General features: G+C 38.9%; 1 protein-coding gene and 1 long non-coding RNA gene across 8 annotated transcripts in view; one reads left to right on the top strand and one right to left on the bottom strand.

Annotated features, from left to right (window-relative positions):
• IL1R1 (interleukin 1 receptor type 1) overlaps positions 1-10,544 on the top strand; it is a 75,664-nt gene extending 65,120 nt beyond the window's left edge. For all 7 annotated transcript variants that reach the window (XM_063616789.1, XM_063616793.1, XM_055242047.2 and 4 more), the window contains 5 exons: positions 2,371-2,488; positions 3,246-3,397; positions 5,168-5,311; positions 6,062-6,229; positions 6,942-10,544. In XM_063616789.1, coding sequence (XP_063472859.1) covers positions 2,371-2,488; positions 3,246-3,397; positions 5,168-5,311; positions 6,062-6,229; positions 6,942-7,348 — 989 coding nt within the window. In that variant the 3' untranslated portion in view covers positions 7,349-10,544. The remainder of the gene's footprint in view (positions 1-2,370; positions 2,489-3,245; positions 3,398-5,167; positions 5,312-6,061; positions 6,230-6,941) is intronic.
• LOC129462245 (uncharacterized) lies at positions 2,686-12,758 on the bottom strand. The gene is made up of 3 exons (XR_008650807.2): positions 12,544-12,758; positions 10,583-10,672; positions 2,686-3,256 (listed from the first exon to the last, which is right to left on the bottom strand). It is a non-coding gene; the product is annotated as an uncharacterized lncRNA (long non-coding RNA).
• Between the last annotated feature and the right edge of the window lie 331 nt (positions 12,759-13,089).

Below are 13,089 nucleotides of genomic sequence, written 5' to 3'. Positions count from 1 at the left end.
TTTCAAGGGCATAATAGCCACAAGTGACAAGTGACTACTGTACAGACAAGCATGAATATAGAACATTTCCATCATCACTGACAGTTCTATTGGAAACCACTGATCCAGAGAGAAAAAGTGGTTCTTTGTATCAGAGGACCCAAAATAGGCTGGCCTTGGAATTGTCTTCTGTAATAGTAACTGCATGACAGCAGTCAAGAACCATACAGAGGTTAGAAAGTATATGCTTGTGATCTGTGAATTCTGTACTTGGCCAATTCTGTACTTGTTATTTATGGTGGAAGGTGGTAGAAAGACATTCTTAGATAGAAACAAAAATGTTAAAACTCAAAATTAAATATGGACCAATAGGCTCTAGAACAATGTTTCTCAACCATCTTTTTTGTTTTAAATTGTTCCCCTTTAAAGTCTAAAAAGTCTTCTTCCGCCTAATTCTCTTTCCTGTCTTTAAATTTCAGTACCACAGTTATCTTTTATATCTGCTGACATACTGTGGCCCTTTGGAGTACCACAAACCATGTAATATCTAAGGTTTTCTTGCCTCTTCCCCAAGAACCAGTTTTTGCCCTGCTGGCCGCCACAGCCCCTATTGAAAATGCCTGCCCTAGAAGTGTGTAATTGAGAGCTCTGATGCCTAGGCTGCATTGATCTCTCAATCTAAAAAACAAGCTTCAAATTAGGAAATAATTATTTTAATGTATTATATTGACAGTGGATCAGAAGCATATAGTACCCTGTCATAGGATTATCTTGAAGGGTGTTAAACAGGCAATAAGATCCAATACCATTACTCCTAAAATGACTTAGAAAAATAGGAGGTGAGAGATATTTCCTTAACTTAATAAATAACATCAATGCAAGCCAATAGTCACTAATATTCTTAATGGTGAAATACTATAGACCTTCCCACTAAAGCCAAGAGCAAGACAAAGATGCCCATGTAACCACTGTTACTGAACACAGTCTAGAAGTGCCTACTAATGCAATTGAAGGAAAAAAACAAGGTATGCTTACCACAAGGGAAAAAAGACATTTTTATTATTGGTTCCTGATCATACAAATCCCAAGAAAATTCCTGGGAAAAACTAGAATTAATTCTGTACAAATTAGTCAGATAACAAATTAACATTTAGAATTAATGTTCTAAAATATAAGACTTGCTTAGCAATAACCAGCTAGAAAACATAATACAAAAACAAATGCCATTTGCACCAGTAAATGTCTTAGAAGTGTCCATAAAATATCTTAGAAAAACTTTGAAAATATGTGGAATTTATAAGAGAGGAAAAAACTAAAAAAACCAAAACCCTGAATATTAATCTCAGAAAAACGGAAATTTAAAGCATGCATCCAGCCAGGCGTGGTGTCTCAGGCCTGTAATACCAGCACTTTGGTAGGCCAAGGTGGACAGATCACTTGAGGCCAGGTGTTTGAGACCAGCCTGGCCAAGATGTTGAAACATCGTCTCTACTAAATATACAAAAATTAGCTGGGTGTGGTGGTGCACGCCTGTAGTTCCAGCTGCTCAAGAGGCTGAGTCATGAGAGTTGCTTGAACCCAGGAAGACAAGGTTACAGTGAGCCGAGATTGTGCCACTGCACTTCCAGCCTGAGTGACAGAGCGAGACTCTGTCTCATTTTAAAAAACGGAATTAAATAATGGATAGAGGGATAACAGTTTTTAAAAAGCAAGGCCAGTGAGCACCAAGCTAATGAAAAAAAGCATGTTGATTCACCGTAAATTCAAGAAATGTAGATGAAAACTTAAGTGACATTTTCTTCTCTCAAAAGGCAATGTCTAACCAAAACAATTGTTATCTGGAGGTTTTGGGGAAAATTGTGCTCACATACACTATTGGAGAGAGTGTAGACTGATACACCCTCACTAAAGAGAGGGGGTTAGCTTTTAAAATATGCTTCTTTAATTCAATCTTACTTCCAGATTTTAATACTTCAGGATGTGTACAAATAAGGATGTTCATTAAAATATTAATAACGAAAAATTAGGAAATTGTGTTCATCAATAAAAAAAAGTTAATTATAGGGTATATGTATTAGGGAGTGCTAAGCAGCCATGACAGAGTCTATTTTGGAAGACAAATCATGTGGGCCCAAATTCCCAATCCACAGTAATTACAAAATAGTAGGCAAAAAGACCCCATTTCAAAAACTGCACATGTTCATAGAGAAGATAAGGAATGAGATACATAAGGTTACTAATAGTGGTTTTCTCTGGGTGGTGGGTTTAGGGTAATTTTCCTTTTTCTTTTTGCATTTCTATATTTAAAATTTTAATTCAATAGCCATTTATTAATCTAGATAGATCAGAAAATGTCAATTAATATTAAGATTAAAAATACATTCTTTGCAGGATCCCAGATACAATTGATCTGTAATGTCACTGGCCAGTTGAGTGACATTGCTTACTGGAAGTGGAATGGGTCAGTAATTGATGAAGATGACCCAGTGCTAGGGGAAGACTATTACAGGTATGTATGCTAAGAGTTATTCACATTTTGATGTTAAATCCTACGTGACATTTTATGTAACCTTGTTGGTTTAGTTTAAAGGCAAGTGTTAGTTGCTCCTAACCCTTTGCTGCCTTTTTTTTTTTTTGTAAGCTAAGTAGAATTTATAAGATCTTGTACATTTAAGGTAAAAAATACATGCCATTGCGGTGCAAATTGCAGACCACTTAGAAGCCTTTCTCTTACGTTATACATGTTGCAACATTTCAACGAAGCAATTATCTTTCATTATTCTTCATATTCCTCAAGTAGCTTAGAAGAGACTCATTAATGAGCTCAAGAATCAGGCAATCTGCTGCTCTCAAAAGCCTCTGCTGGTTTCCTACTGCTCATCTATGGGACAAGAATCTCCTGGCTTCCCATGACCTCTCCTTCACAACACCTGCAAAGCACTTTGTCATCTGCCCCCATCTCCTCTTGTTTAGTATCTCCTCTGTGCCCCATGGGGAACACAATGCATTTGTCTACATTTTTCTTCTTGGAAGTGGTACTTATTTTTGCTTTCTCTGCTACTGAGCCTGTTACTGACAGTGGTCTTGGGGTTATAAAATCTCAGATTAGTGTTGCCAGCAGTCTGAAGGTTGTGACTGTGATTGGGCAGGGTGATTATTTCGGCTGCAATTTTGTCACAAATAAGGAAATACACAGGGCATACAGGTCTTATTTGTAGTTGATGCAACTTACTTACACAAGTTTATTTACTCTCTCTCTCGAATAGTGTGGAAAATCCTGCAAACAAAAGAAGGAGTACCCTCATCACAGTGCTTAATATATCAGAAATTGAAAGTAGATTTTATAAACATCCATTTACCTGTTTCGCCAAGAATACACATGGTATAGATGCAGCATATATCCAGTTAATATATCCAGGTAAACAACAAACTAATTGAAATGCATGATTTAGTAAGATTCCATGACCTTGAAGTTTGAAATGCCATTTCCTCTGCTTAGCACACTCTTCACTTCCTCATTACCTGGGTAACTTCTATTTCTCTTTTACTCTTCTGCTTAACTCTCTCTTCTTGGAAGCTTTTCTGTCCTGCTGCCTGCTCTTAACCCAGCTCTCGGCCCAAAGAGAGGAGGTTAGGGCCTCTGTATGTACTTCTGTAGCACCATATGTCACAGGATCTATGGTACTTAGTTTTCTATACTTAACTGTAGATTCTGTGATGGTGGCAACCATTTATCTTAGTAATCATTCTATTTCCACAGCTAATGGCAAGTTAGATCTGGTACATTGTATATTTTGAATATACAATGAATATTTTGAAGTAAATGACTACATTGATGATGCATAGGGTAAGACTAAATATCCACTTTCAAAGAGGACATCAGAAGTCACTGGGTTTCATGAATTGGTATAATAAAACATAATATTGAAAGTATTTGTGAAACATTTTAAGGTAATTTGTGGTTTAATTAAACATAGGGTATTATAATTGCATGCATGGAAGAATATCTGAAAGACTCTATAAATTAACTTCTATATATGTTTAAATACTAGCAGCATACAAATAGAAATTACATTTAAAAGATAACATTTACGGTAGCATCAAAAATCATGAAATACTTAAGAATAAATCTAGCAAAACCTGTTCAAGATCTCTGTAATACAAACTAAAAAATATTCAGATAAATTAGAGAAGAACTAAATGGAGGGATATACAATGTTCATAGATTGAAAGACTTGATATTATAAAGATGTCAGTTCTTCCCCAAATGAATCTATGGATTCCAAAAAATTTCAATCAAAATCTCAGCAGTATTTGTGCAAGTGAAAGTCAGTGTTTGTATGGGTGTGTTTTTGTGGACACCTGTAAAAGTCATAGGGAACTGTAAAGGACAAGTATAGTCATGGTGGTCTTAAATAAGAAAAATAAATCTGGAGGATTATTACTGCAGACATCATGATCTTGTATGAAGCGACAGTACTTAAGACCGTAAATGTGAACTATCATATGGGCCAACTGGATATTTGTCTGGAAAATGGTATAACTTGATTTCTGTTTTATATCCAAATCATCTAAATTGGAAAAGTAAATAAAGCTTTTAGATTCCCTTTTCTGGATGCTTATATGGTTCCTGATATTTAGAAGGTACTTTCTTTTTCTTCCCTCTTTCTTCTTCTCTAGCCCCCTCCCCATCACCTACTGCATCTGCTCTCCAACTTCCTCTTTAATTATTGGATAACTAGGTAGAGAAGGAGGCCAGGAGAATGTGGAAATGTGAAACTTCCCTAAGCCTCTACCTTTTTCCCTTTCCACCAGTCTTTAGCTTTACCCAATGGACTTTCTGACCTCAGGGAACTTTTGTAGGCTTTTGAGTGATTTTAACTTTTCCCTGTTTTACTGTGGAATGCTCCATCCTATGGTCTTTGGTATTTTTTTTCCATGTTATTGTATATTATGCTATTTAGGTAGAAACTTCATAGAATGCACCTTAGTTTTATATAATCCATACTAGATTGCTTTGTACATTAGTATCCATTACAAAGTGATAATAATGAATGAGTTAATACTGTCTGAATGCAGGCCATTCCCAAATATGGGCTCTCTGAGATGAAGATATTTAATTTGCTGTGCTCAAAGTTTTTATTTTTTTGGTTCTAATATTTTTTCTCCCCTTTTTTTTTTGCTATAGTCACTAATTTCCAGAAGCACATGATTGGTATATGTGTCACATTGACAGTCATAATTGTGTGTTCTCTTTTCATCTACAAAATCTTCAAGATTGACATTGTGCTTTGGTACAGGGATTCCTGCTATGATTTTCTCCCAATAAAAGGTATAATTTTGTATTCCATGCAGTATTTCTTGTTGGAGATAAGGGATAGTAAGGAGATGTAGAAAGATGACTAAGAGGGTTTTTACTAAGAGGGTTTCTAAAATGAAAAGTGGCATATACAAGAATACTGGTTATTCTTACACAGAATTATAGTTTTATAACTCATTAGGCTGAATATCATTGTTTTCTAAGTTCTTGAGTCAACATTCATATTGGTAGAATAAACAGGTATTTAGAGCATCTGTTTATAAATTCAGTTATGCACAAGCCATTGGGAGGCCTTGCTCTGTGATGAACAGGACAGACATAGATCATACCTTAATGAAAGAAATGAAATGACTAGATCTTCATGCATCAGGGAGGTTCTCTCTCGCTCCTTTGTTTAAACTTTGCAAAAAAAAAAAAAGGAATACCACAATATCTAAAACAAAATGAATGGATAGAATTCAGGGCTGAGACCTTTGGGGAAGAAGATGAGAACAGGGAGACTTTAAGGATGGCTCTCTACTAAGAATATATGGGGCAGCCTCCAAATAGAAGAACAAATTTGCAGTAAAACACAAGAAATAGAAACCTTGTAAGAGATGAACACTTTTTAAAGGGATTATATTTTTGGTATTGCTGCTTCAGTCATGCCACTGTACAAAAAAAGATGAATAGTTCATTGTGTAATGAATGTTTGTGATACTGACTTTATCAAATCTCTTATTTTTGCCTTGTCGTTCTAAATACATTATGTTTTTCCTTTAGCTTCAGATGGAAAGACCTATGACGCATATATACTGTATCCAAAGACCGCTGGGGAAGGGTCTACCTCTGACTGTGATATTTTTGTGTTTAAAGTCTTGCCTGAGGTCTTGGAAAAACAGTGTGGATATAAGCTGTTTATTTATGGAAGGGATGACTACGTTGGGGAAGGTATGTGTGTGATGGAACAAAGTAAAGGCTTATTGCTGTAAAAATACTTAGTAAAATGTGGATTCCATCTTTCTAGAAGATCGTGGCATAGGGGTATATGTTTCACAATTTTAAGAACCTCTTCAGAAGTGTATGATGATTTTTACATTTATTAAATGCAAAGTATTTACTTCTCTCATATTTTGTCAGAGCAATAATTAAGTGATTTTCATTTAGTTTTGAAAAACTTAATGACTAGTTAAACCCAACAATTGCTTTACAACTGATACAATAAAACAGGAGTGGTAGAGATCAAATGATTGAATAATAAGTTTTTAAAATTCCAACAAAGTTTTCTGAGTTCTAAATGAAATATTTGTCTTTTGAGGGCCAATTTTTGAGTTAGTCTATAAAATGGGAGGCTTGCAGTGGCTCATGCCTGTTATCTCAGCACAACCCTGGGAGGCCAGGGTGAGAGGGTCGCTTGAGCCTAGGAGTTTGAGGCTGCAGTGATCCAAGATCACGCCACTGCACTCCAGTGTGAGCAACAGAACAAGAGCCTGTCTCTTGAAATTAATTAATTAAAAACATGGGAAACTCCTTTAATTTTAGGTAAGGCAAGAAAAAGGCGTTAGGAGCCATACGGTTGTGAAAAGCCTCGTGTGGCTTTGGTTCAGGAGAGAATGATGATAGATAGAATTTTACTTACTCCATTGTGTTTCCTGTTTTTCAGACATTGTTGAGGTCATTAATGAAAACGTAAAGAAAAGCAGAAGACTGATTATCATTTTAGTCAGAGAAATATCAGGCTTCAGCTGGCTGGGTGGTTCATCTGAAGAGCAAATAGCCATGTATAATGCTCTTGTTCACGATGGAATTAAAGTTGTCCTGCTTGAGCTGGAGAAAATCCAAGACTATGAGAAAATGCCAGAATCGATTAAATTCATTAAGCAGAAACATGGGGCTATCCGCTGGTCAGGGGACTTTACACAGGGACCACAGTCTGCAAAGACAAGGTTCTGGAAGAACGTCAGGTACCACATGCCAGTCCAACAACGGTCACCTTCATCTAAACACCAGTTACTGTCACCGGCCACTAAGGAGAAACTGCAAAGAGAGGCTCACGTGCCTCTCGGGTAGCATAGAGAAGTTGCCAAGAGTTCTTTAGGTGCCTCCTGTCTTATGGCGTTGCAGGCCAGGTTGTGCCTCATGCTGACTTGCAGAGTTCATGGAATGTAACTGTATCATCCTTTATCCCTGAGGTCACCTGGAATCAGATTATTAAGGGAATAAGCCATGATGTCAATAGCAGGCCAGGGCACTTCAGAGTAGAGGGCTTGGGAAGATCTTTTAAAAAGGCAATAGTCCCGGTGTGGTGGCTCCCGCCTATAATCCCAGCACTTTGGGAGGCTGAAGTGGGTGGATCACGAGAGGTCAGGAGTTCGAGACCAGCCCAGCCAACATGACAAAACCCCATCTCTACTAAAAATACAAAAATGAGCTAGGCATGGTGGCACACGCCTGTAATCCCAGCTACACGGCAGGCTGAGGCAGGAGAATTGCTTGAACCGGGGAGATGGAGGTTGCAGTGAGCCGAGTTCGGGCCACTGCACTCTAGCCTGGCAACAGAGCAAGACTCCATCTCAAAAAAAGGGCAATAAATGCCCTCTCTGAATGTTTGAACTGCCGAGAAAAGGCATGAAGACAGCAAACTAGAGGAAAGGGCAAGAAGGAAATAGCCACTGTCTACAGATGGCTTTGTTAAGTCATCCACAGCCCAAGGGCAGGGCTATGCCTCGTCTGGGGACCCTGTAGAGTCACTGACCCTGGAGCGGCTCTCCTGAGAGGTGCTGCAGGCAAAGTGAGACTGACACCTCACTGAGGAAGGGAGACATATTCTTGGAGAACTTTCCATCTGCTTGTATTTTCCATACACATCCCCAGCCAGAAGTTAGTTTCCAAAGACCGAATTTTATTTTACAGAGCTTGAAAACTCACTTCAATGAACAAAGGGATTCTCCAGTATTCCAAAGTTTTGAAGTCATCTTAGCTTTCCACAGGAGAGAGAGAACTTAAAAAAGCAACAGTAGCAGGGAATTGATCCACTTCTTAATGCTTTCCTCCCTGGCATGACCATCCTGTCCTTGGTTATTATCCTGCATTTTATGTCTTTGGAGGGACAGTTCCCTAGTGGCTTCCTCCCTCCACAATGTCCTTTGCACAGCCCACGCGTGAACCATCCTTCCCATGATGCCGCTCTTCTGTCATCCTGCACCTGCTGAAACACCTCCTGGGGGCTCCACCGGTTCAGGAGCTGAAGCCCATGCTTTCCCACCAGCATGTCACTCCCAGCCCACCTCCCTGCCCTGTCCTCCAGCCTCCCCTTGCTGTCCCACTGTGTGAATTCCCAGGTTGGCCTGGTGGCCATGGCACCTGCCCCTAGCACTCCTCTGTCTCTGCTCTTGCCTGCCCCCTTCCTCCTCCTTTGCCTGGAAGGCCTTCTCGCATTTTCTCTAGCTGATCAGAATTTTACCGAAATTCAGAACATCGTCCAATTCCACAGTCTCCGGGAGACTTTCCCTAAGAGGCGACTTCCTCTCCAGCCCTCTCTCTCCGGTCAGGCCCACTGCAGTGATGGCGGTGAGCACGTCAGGGAGGCTGGTCTCTCTCCAGCTGGAATTGCTGCTCTCTGAGGGAGAGGCTGTGGGTGGCTGTCTGTCCCTCACTGCCTTCCAGGAGCAATTTGCACATGTAACATAGAGTTATATAATGCTTTATGTTTAAAAACATTCCCGAATTATTTAATTTTTGCAATTATTCTAATTTTAGGTATAGAGAAAGTGACCTATTTTTTTAAAAAAATCACACTCTAAGTTTTATTGAACCTAGGACTTGAGCCTCCATTTCTGGCTTCTAGTCTGGTGTTCTGAGTACTTGATTTCAGGTCAGTAATGGTCCCCCCTCACTCCACACTAGCACATTTGTGAGAAGAAATGACATTTTGCTAGGAAGTGACCAAGTCTAGGAATGCTTTTATTCAAGACACCAAATTCCAAACTTCTGAATGTTGGAATTTTCAAAAATTGTGTTTAGATTTTATGAAAAACTCTTCTACTTTCATCTATTCTTTCCCTAGAGGCAAACATTTCTTAAAATGTTTCATTTTCATTAAAAATGAAAGCACCTTTTTTTGGTATAGAAAACATATTTTAAAAAATGGGATGGCAGGCCTCAGAATAATTGGAGAAACCCTGAAAAACCACAAAGCCAAATGTATATGCCACCGATTGCAGGACACAAATACAGTTTTAAGAGTTGTATGAACATGGACCGGAGTTTTGGTTTTTATATTTCTCATATTTAGTATGGGTGAACACAAACTTTTATTTGGAATAATAATTTTCCTCCTAAACAAAAACACATTGAGTTGAAGTCTCTGACTCTTGCCTTTCCACCTGCTTTCTCCTGGGCCCGCTTTGCCTGCTTGAAGGAACAGTGCTGTTCTGCAGCTGCTGTTCCAACAGACAGGGCCTAGCTTTCATTTGGCACACAGACTACCGCCAGAAGCCCATGGAGCAGGGATGTCACGTCCTGAAAAGCCTATTGGATGTTTTACAAATTTAATTTTGCAGATTATTTTAGTCTGTCATCTAGAAAATGTGTCAGCATGCATAGTGCCAAGAAAGCAAGCCAATTTGGAAATTTAGGTTAGTGACAAAATTGGCCAGAGAGTGGGGGTGATGATGACCAAGAATTACAAGTAGAATGGCAGCTGGAATTTAAGGAGGGACAAGAATCAGTGGATAAGCCTGGGTGGAGGAGGATCCAAACAGAAAAGTGCATAGTCATTCCCCATCTTCCAAGGGTTGAATTCTGGAGGAAGAAGACACATTCCTAGTTCCCTGTGAACTTCCTTTGACTTATTGTCCCAACTAAAAACAAAAAACTTTTAATGCCTTCCACATTAATTAGATTTTCTTGCAGTTTTTTATGGCATTTTTTAAGATGCCCTAAGTGTTGAAGAAGAGTTTGCAAATGCAACAAAATATTTAATCACCAGTTGTTAAAACTGGTTTAGCATGATTTATATTTTCCCTCTCTTGCCTTTCTTATTTGCAATAAAAGAAAAGATATTGAGCCATTTTTTTAATGACATTTTTGATAAATTATGTTTGTACTAGTTAATGATGAAGGAGTTTTTTAAACCTGTTTATATAATTTTGCAGCAGAAGCCAATTTTTTTGTATATGAAAACACCAAATTCGTGTACAGCATGCATCACGGATCAATAGATTGTACTTATTTTCGAATAAAATTTTCAAACTTTGTGCTGTTATCCTTGAGAATCTGTTCTTTGTCCAGTCCACAGCTTACCTGCACATCTGCACATTCCCAGGCCTCAACAAGGTGAAGAGACCTTCTGCAGAGGGTTCTTCCTGTTGCGGGGAAGCAGGTGGGGAGGAGCTGGAGGAGGGGAGGGGAGCTATTGGCTTAACAGTGAGCCCTAACTCCCTTCTAGCTAAACTCTACTCCCTCTGCTCACTTGCTTCTGAAATGGATTAAAATGTGAGCCTTATCATTAACTGTTTATTAACTTCTTATCAATTCACTATTAACTTATCACTTTACCTGTCCAAAAAATGATAAAGGGAATCTTTGTATAGACTTTTACATTTTACAAACGGATTTTATTTATTTTTTCCTTTGACCCAGAAGGTGGGCAAAATTGGTGAACTTGCTGTCCAAAATGCATGCTCTAAAGCTTGTTAACTCTGATGGTCAGAGATGACACCCAGTCAGTGCCTCCTTCTTATCTCACAGCAATACTAAGGGGCAAGTGACTCTCTCAGTACCTGGGGAGAAGGGGCAGGTGGTGGGTTGGCTTACAGTCTGAGTCCACTATGAACACTGCCTCCACCATCTACCTGGGGTGAAACCTTAGGCAAAGTATTTCAGCCTCAATTTACTCATTATATAGGTATAATATCTAACTCATAGAGTTAGGATTAAAAAGATTAAATATATTATGACAAGCCTAGTGCTTAGCATAAAGCGGGTTCTCAGAAAATGGGAGCTTTGTTGGTAGCAGTTCTATGAATTGCTTATCTGAAGCCCTATTAGAATCTGCAAATGGAAGGGATAGAGAGGAGTTATATATTAGAAATGACAATTGACACTAAGGACAAAGTACACAATGTCAAACTGAAGTTGTATAACCACAGAGGCCAGGAGCCCCGTCCAGCCCACAGCCCCTCCACCGGCCCCCACTTGAAAGAATGTTTCTCACTGGAAAAGTTCAGGGAGCTTTGCATCACATTTTGGTTATGATACCAGTTAATGTGCAAACCATTAGGAAAATCAGTGCTAACCACCATTTAAAAGTCATACTTTTTCCTCTCTTTATCAGATAACTTTTCCCCAGTAAATGCAAAATAGGTTTTTAGGGAGTCTCTGGAATTATTTTACAACAGGAATGCCATCTGGTGGAAAAAGACCTGGGACTAAATTCCTGCACTGTCACAGCTTTGAAACCACAACAAATCACCTGGTTGTATGGAACCCCCATTTTCTCATGTGTAAAACAGGACTTCCTATGTTACAAGATGTTTATATGTAGAAAGCCTCTGTCCAGTATATGGGATAGAATCTCAAAATATATTTTCTTAGTTTTATCACTTGATGAGTACAGATAAAACAAAAAACTTATTCATCCAAAATGTATATTTTTCAAATTCTAGGGTTTTAGGTGTGTGCGGGGGTTGGGGAGTGATATAATGCTGGTGTTAACTTTTTAAAATGATCACAGCTGCTACTTAATCCCATTTTAGCAAGTCGGCATCTCGTTTAGCATTTTTAGTATAGTACATTCCCCAAGTAGTAATTGAAGGACTTCTAAGTGTAAATACCATGCAATTATAAAATCAGATATTTCCTCCAGCTTACTTGTCAAAAGAAAATCTTTTCGCCTTTGACATGAGGCTCTGGGAGTGTGGTGAGGTTGGCTTAGCGTGTACGGCATAGGGAGCGTAGCAGGTGGGGAAGAATGCAGATTGGGCTGGAAGGGAAAAATTGTTCCTCTTTTACTAAAATAAAATACATGAATGAATCACCATAGTTGCAATAATTCATAAAATGGAGTATTCATGAAAAAATGTATGTGGGAAGACAGAGGAAAGGGATAATTTTTTGATGTGATAACATTCATTTTACAACCAAAGTGTGTGTGTGTGGGGGGGCGGGGTGTTTAAATTCTAAGGAGAGGAGGAGTTACAGGAATAGGAGATACTATTTAAAATGAGCATTAATCATTCAAAACAAAAACATGCTCGTCTTACCACATGCCGCTCAGGTTTCTTCTGAAGAAGGCTTGGCTGCTTAAAGTACGTAAATCCTACCTATACCTTAAATCTGAGCCCCAAACACTAGCACAGCAGTCTCTCAAAATTTGCAGCTGTTAAACCAGTTGAGCCTGTAACACCTGACTCTAGACTCATAGGAGGCTGTTGACTTCTCTAAAGCTGTGTTCAACCAGGCGAGAGATTAATTTACCTACAGGGTGAAGTTGATGAAGCTTGTTTTTCTTAGAACCTTTGACCTGGAAGTGATCCCAAGTGTCATTTGGTTTCTGCTTCCGGGTCTGGGAAGGGTGACAATGATACCATTCTACAGTGTTCATTGGTTTTCCTGTCAATCTACACTTCCTGAGAATGAGATTCCTTAGGCTTCTTTAGTGAAAGGGTACTGCATGTTTTACAGCATGTGTGGGGACCCACTCCTGCTTTGGTTCATGTAGTTAATCCTTCCCTGGCTAACACTGCATTTTCCCTCCTCAGCCATGTTACGTCACTTACCCTGCTTAGCCAGGGACAGACTGCAGCTTT

Source organism: Symphalangus syndactylus, chromosome 14 (genome assembly GCF_028878055.3).
Source record: "Symphalangus syndactylus isolate Jambi chromosome 14, NHGRI_mSymSyn1-v2.1_pri, whole genome shotgun sequence".
Lineage (NCBI taxonomy): Eukaryota > Metazoa > Chordata > Mammalia > Primates > Hylobatidae > Symphalangus > Symphalangus syndactylus.
Note: the sequence above shows the minus strand (reverse complement) of the source record. Positions and strands in the feature narration are given on the sequence as shown.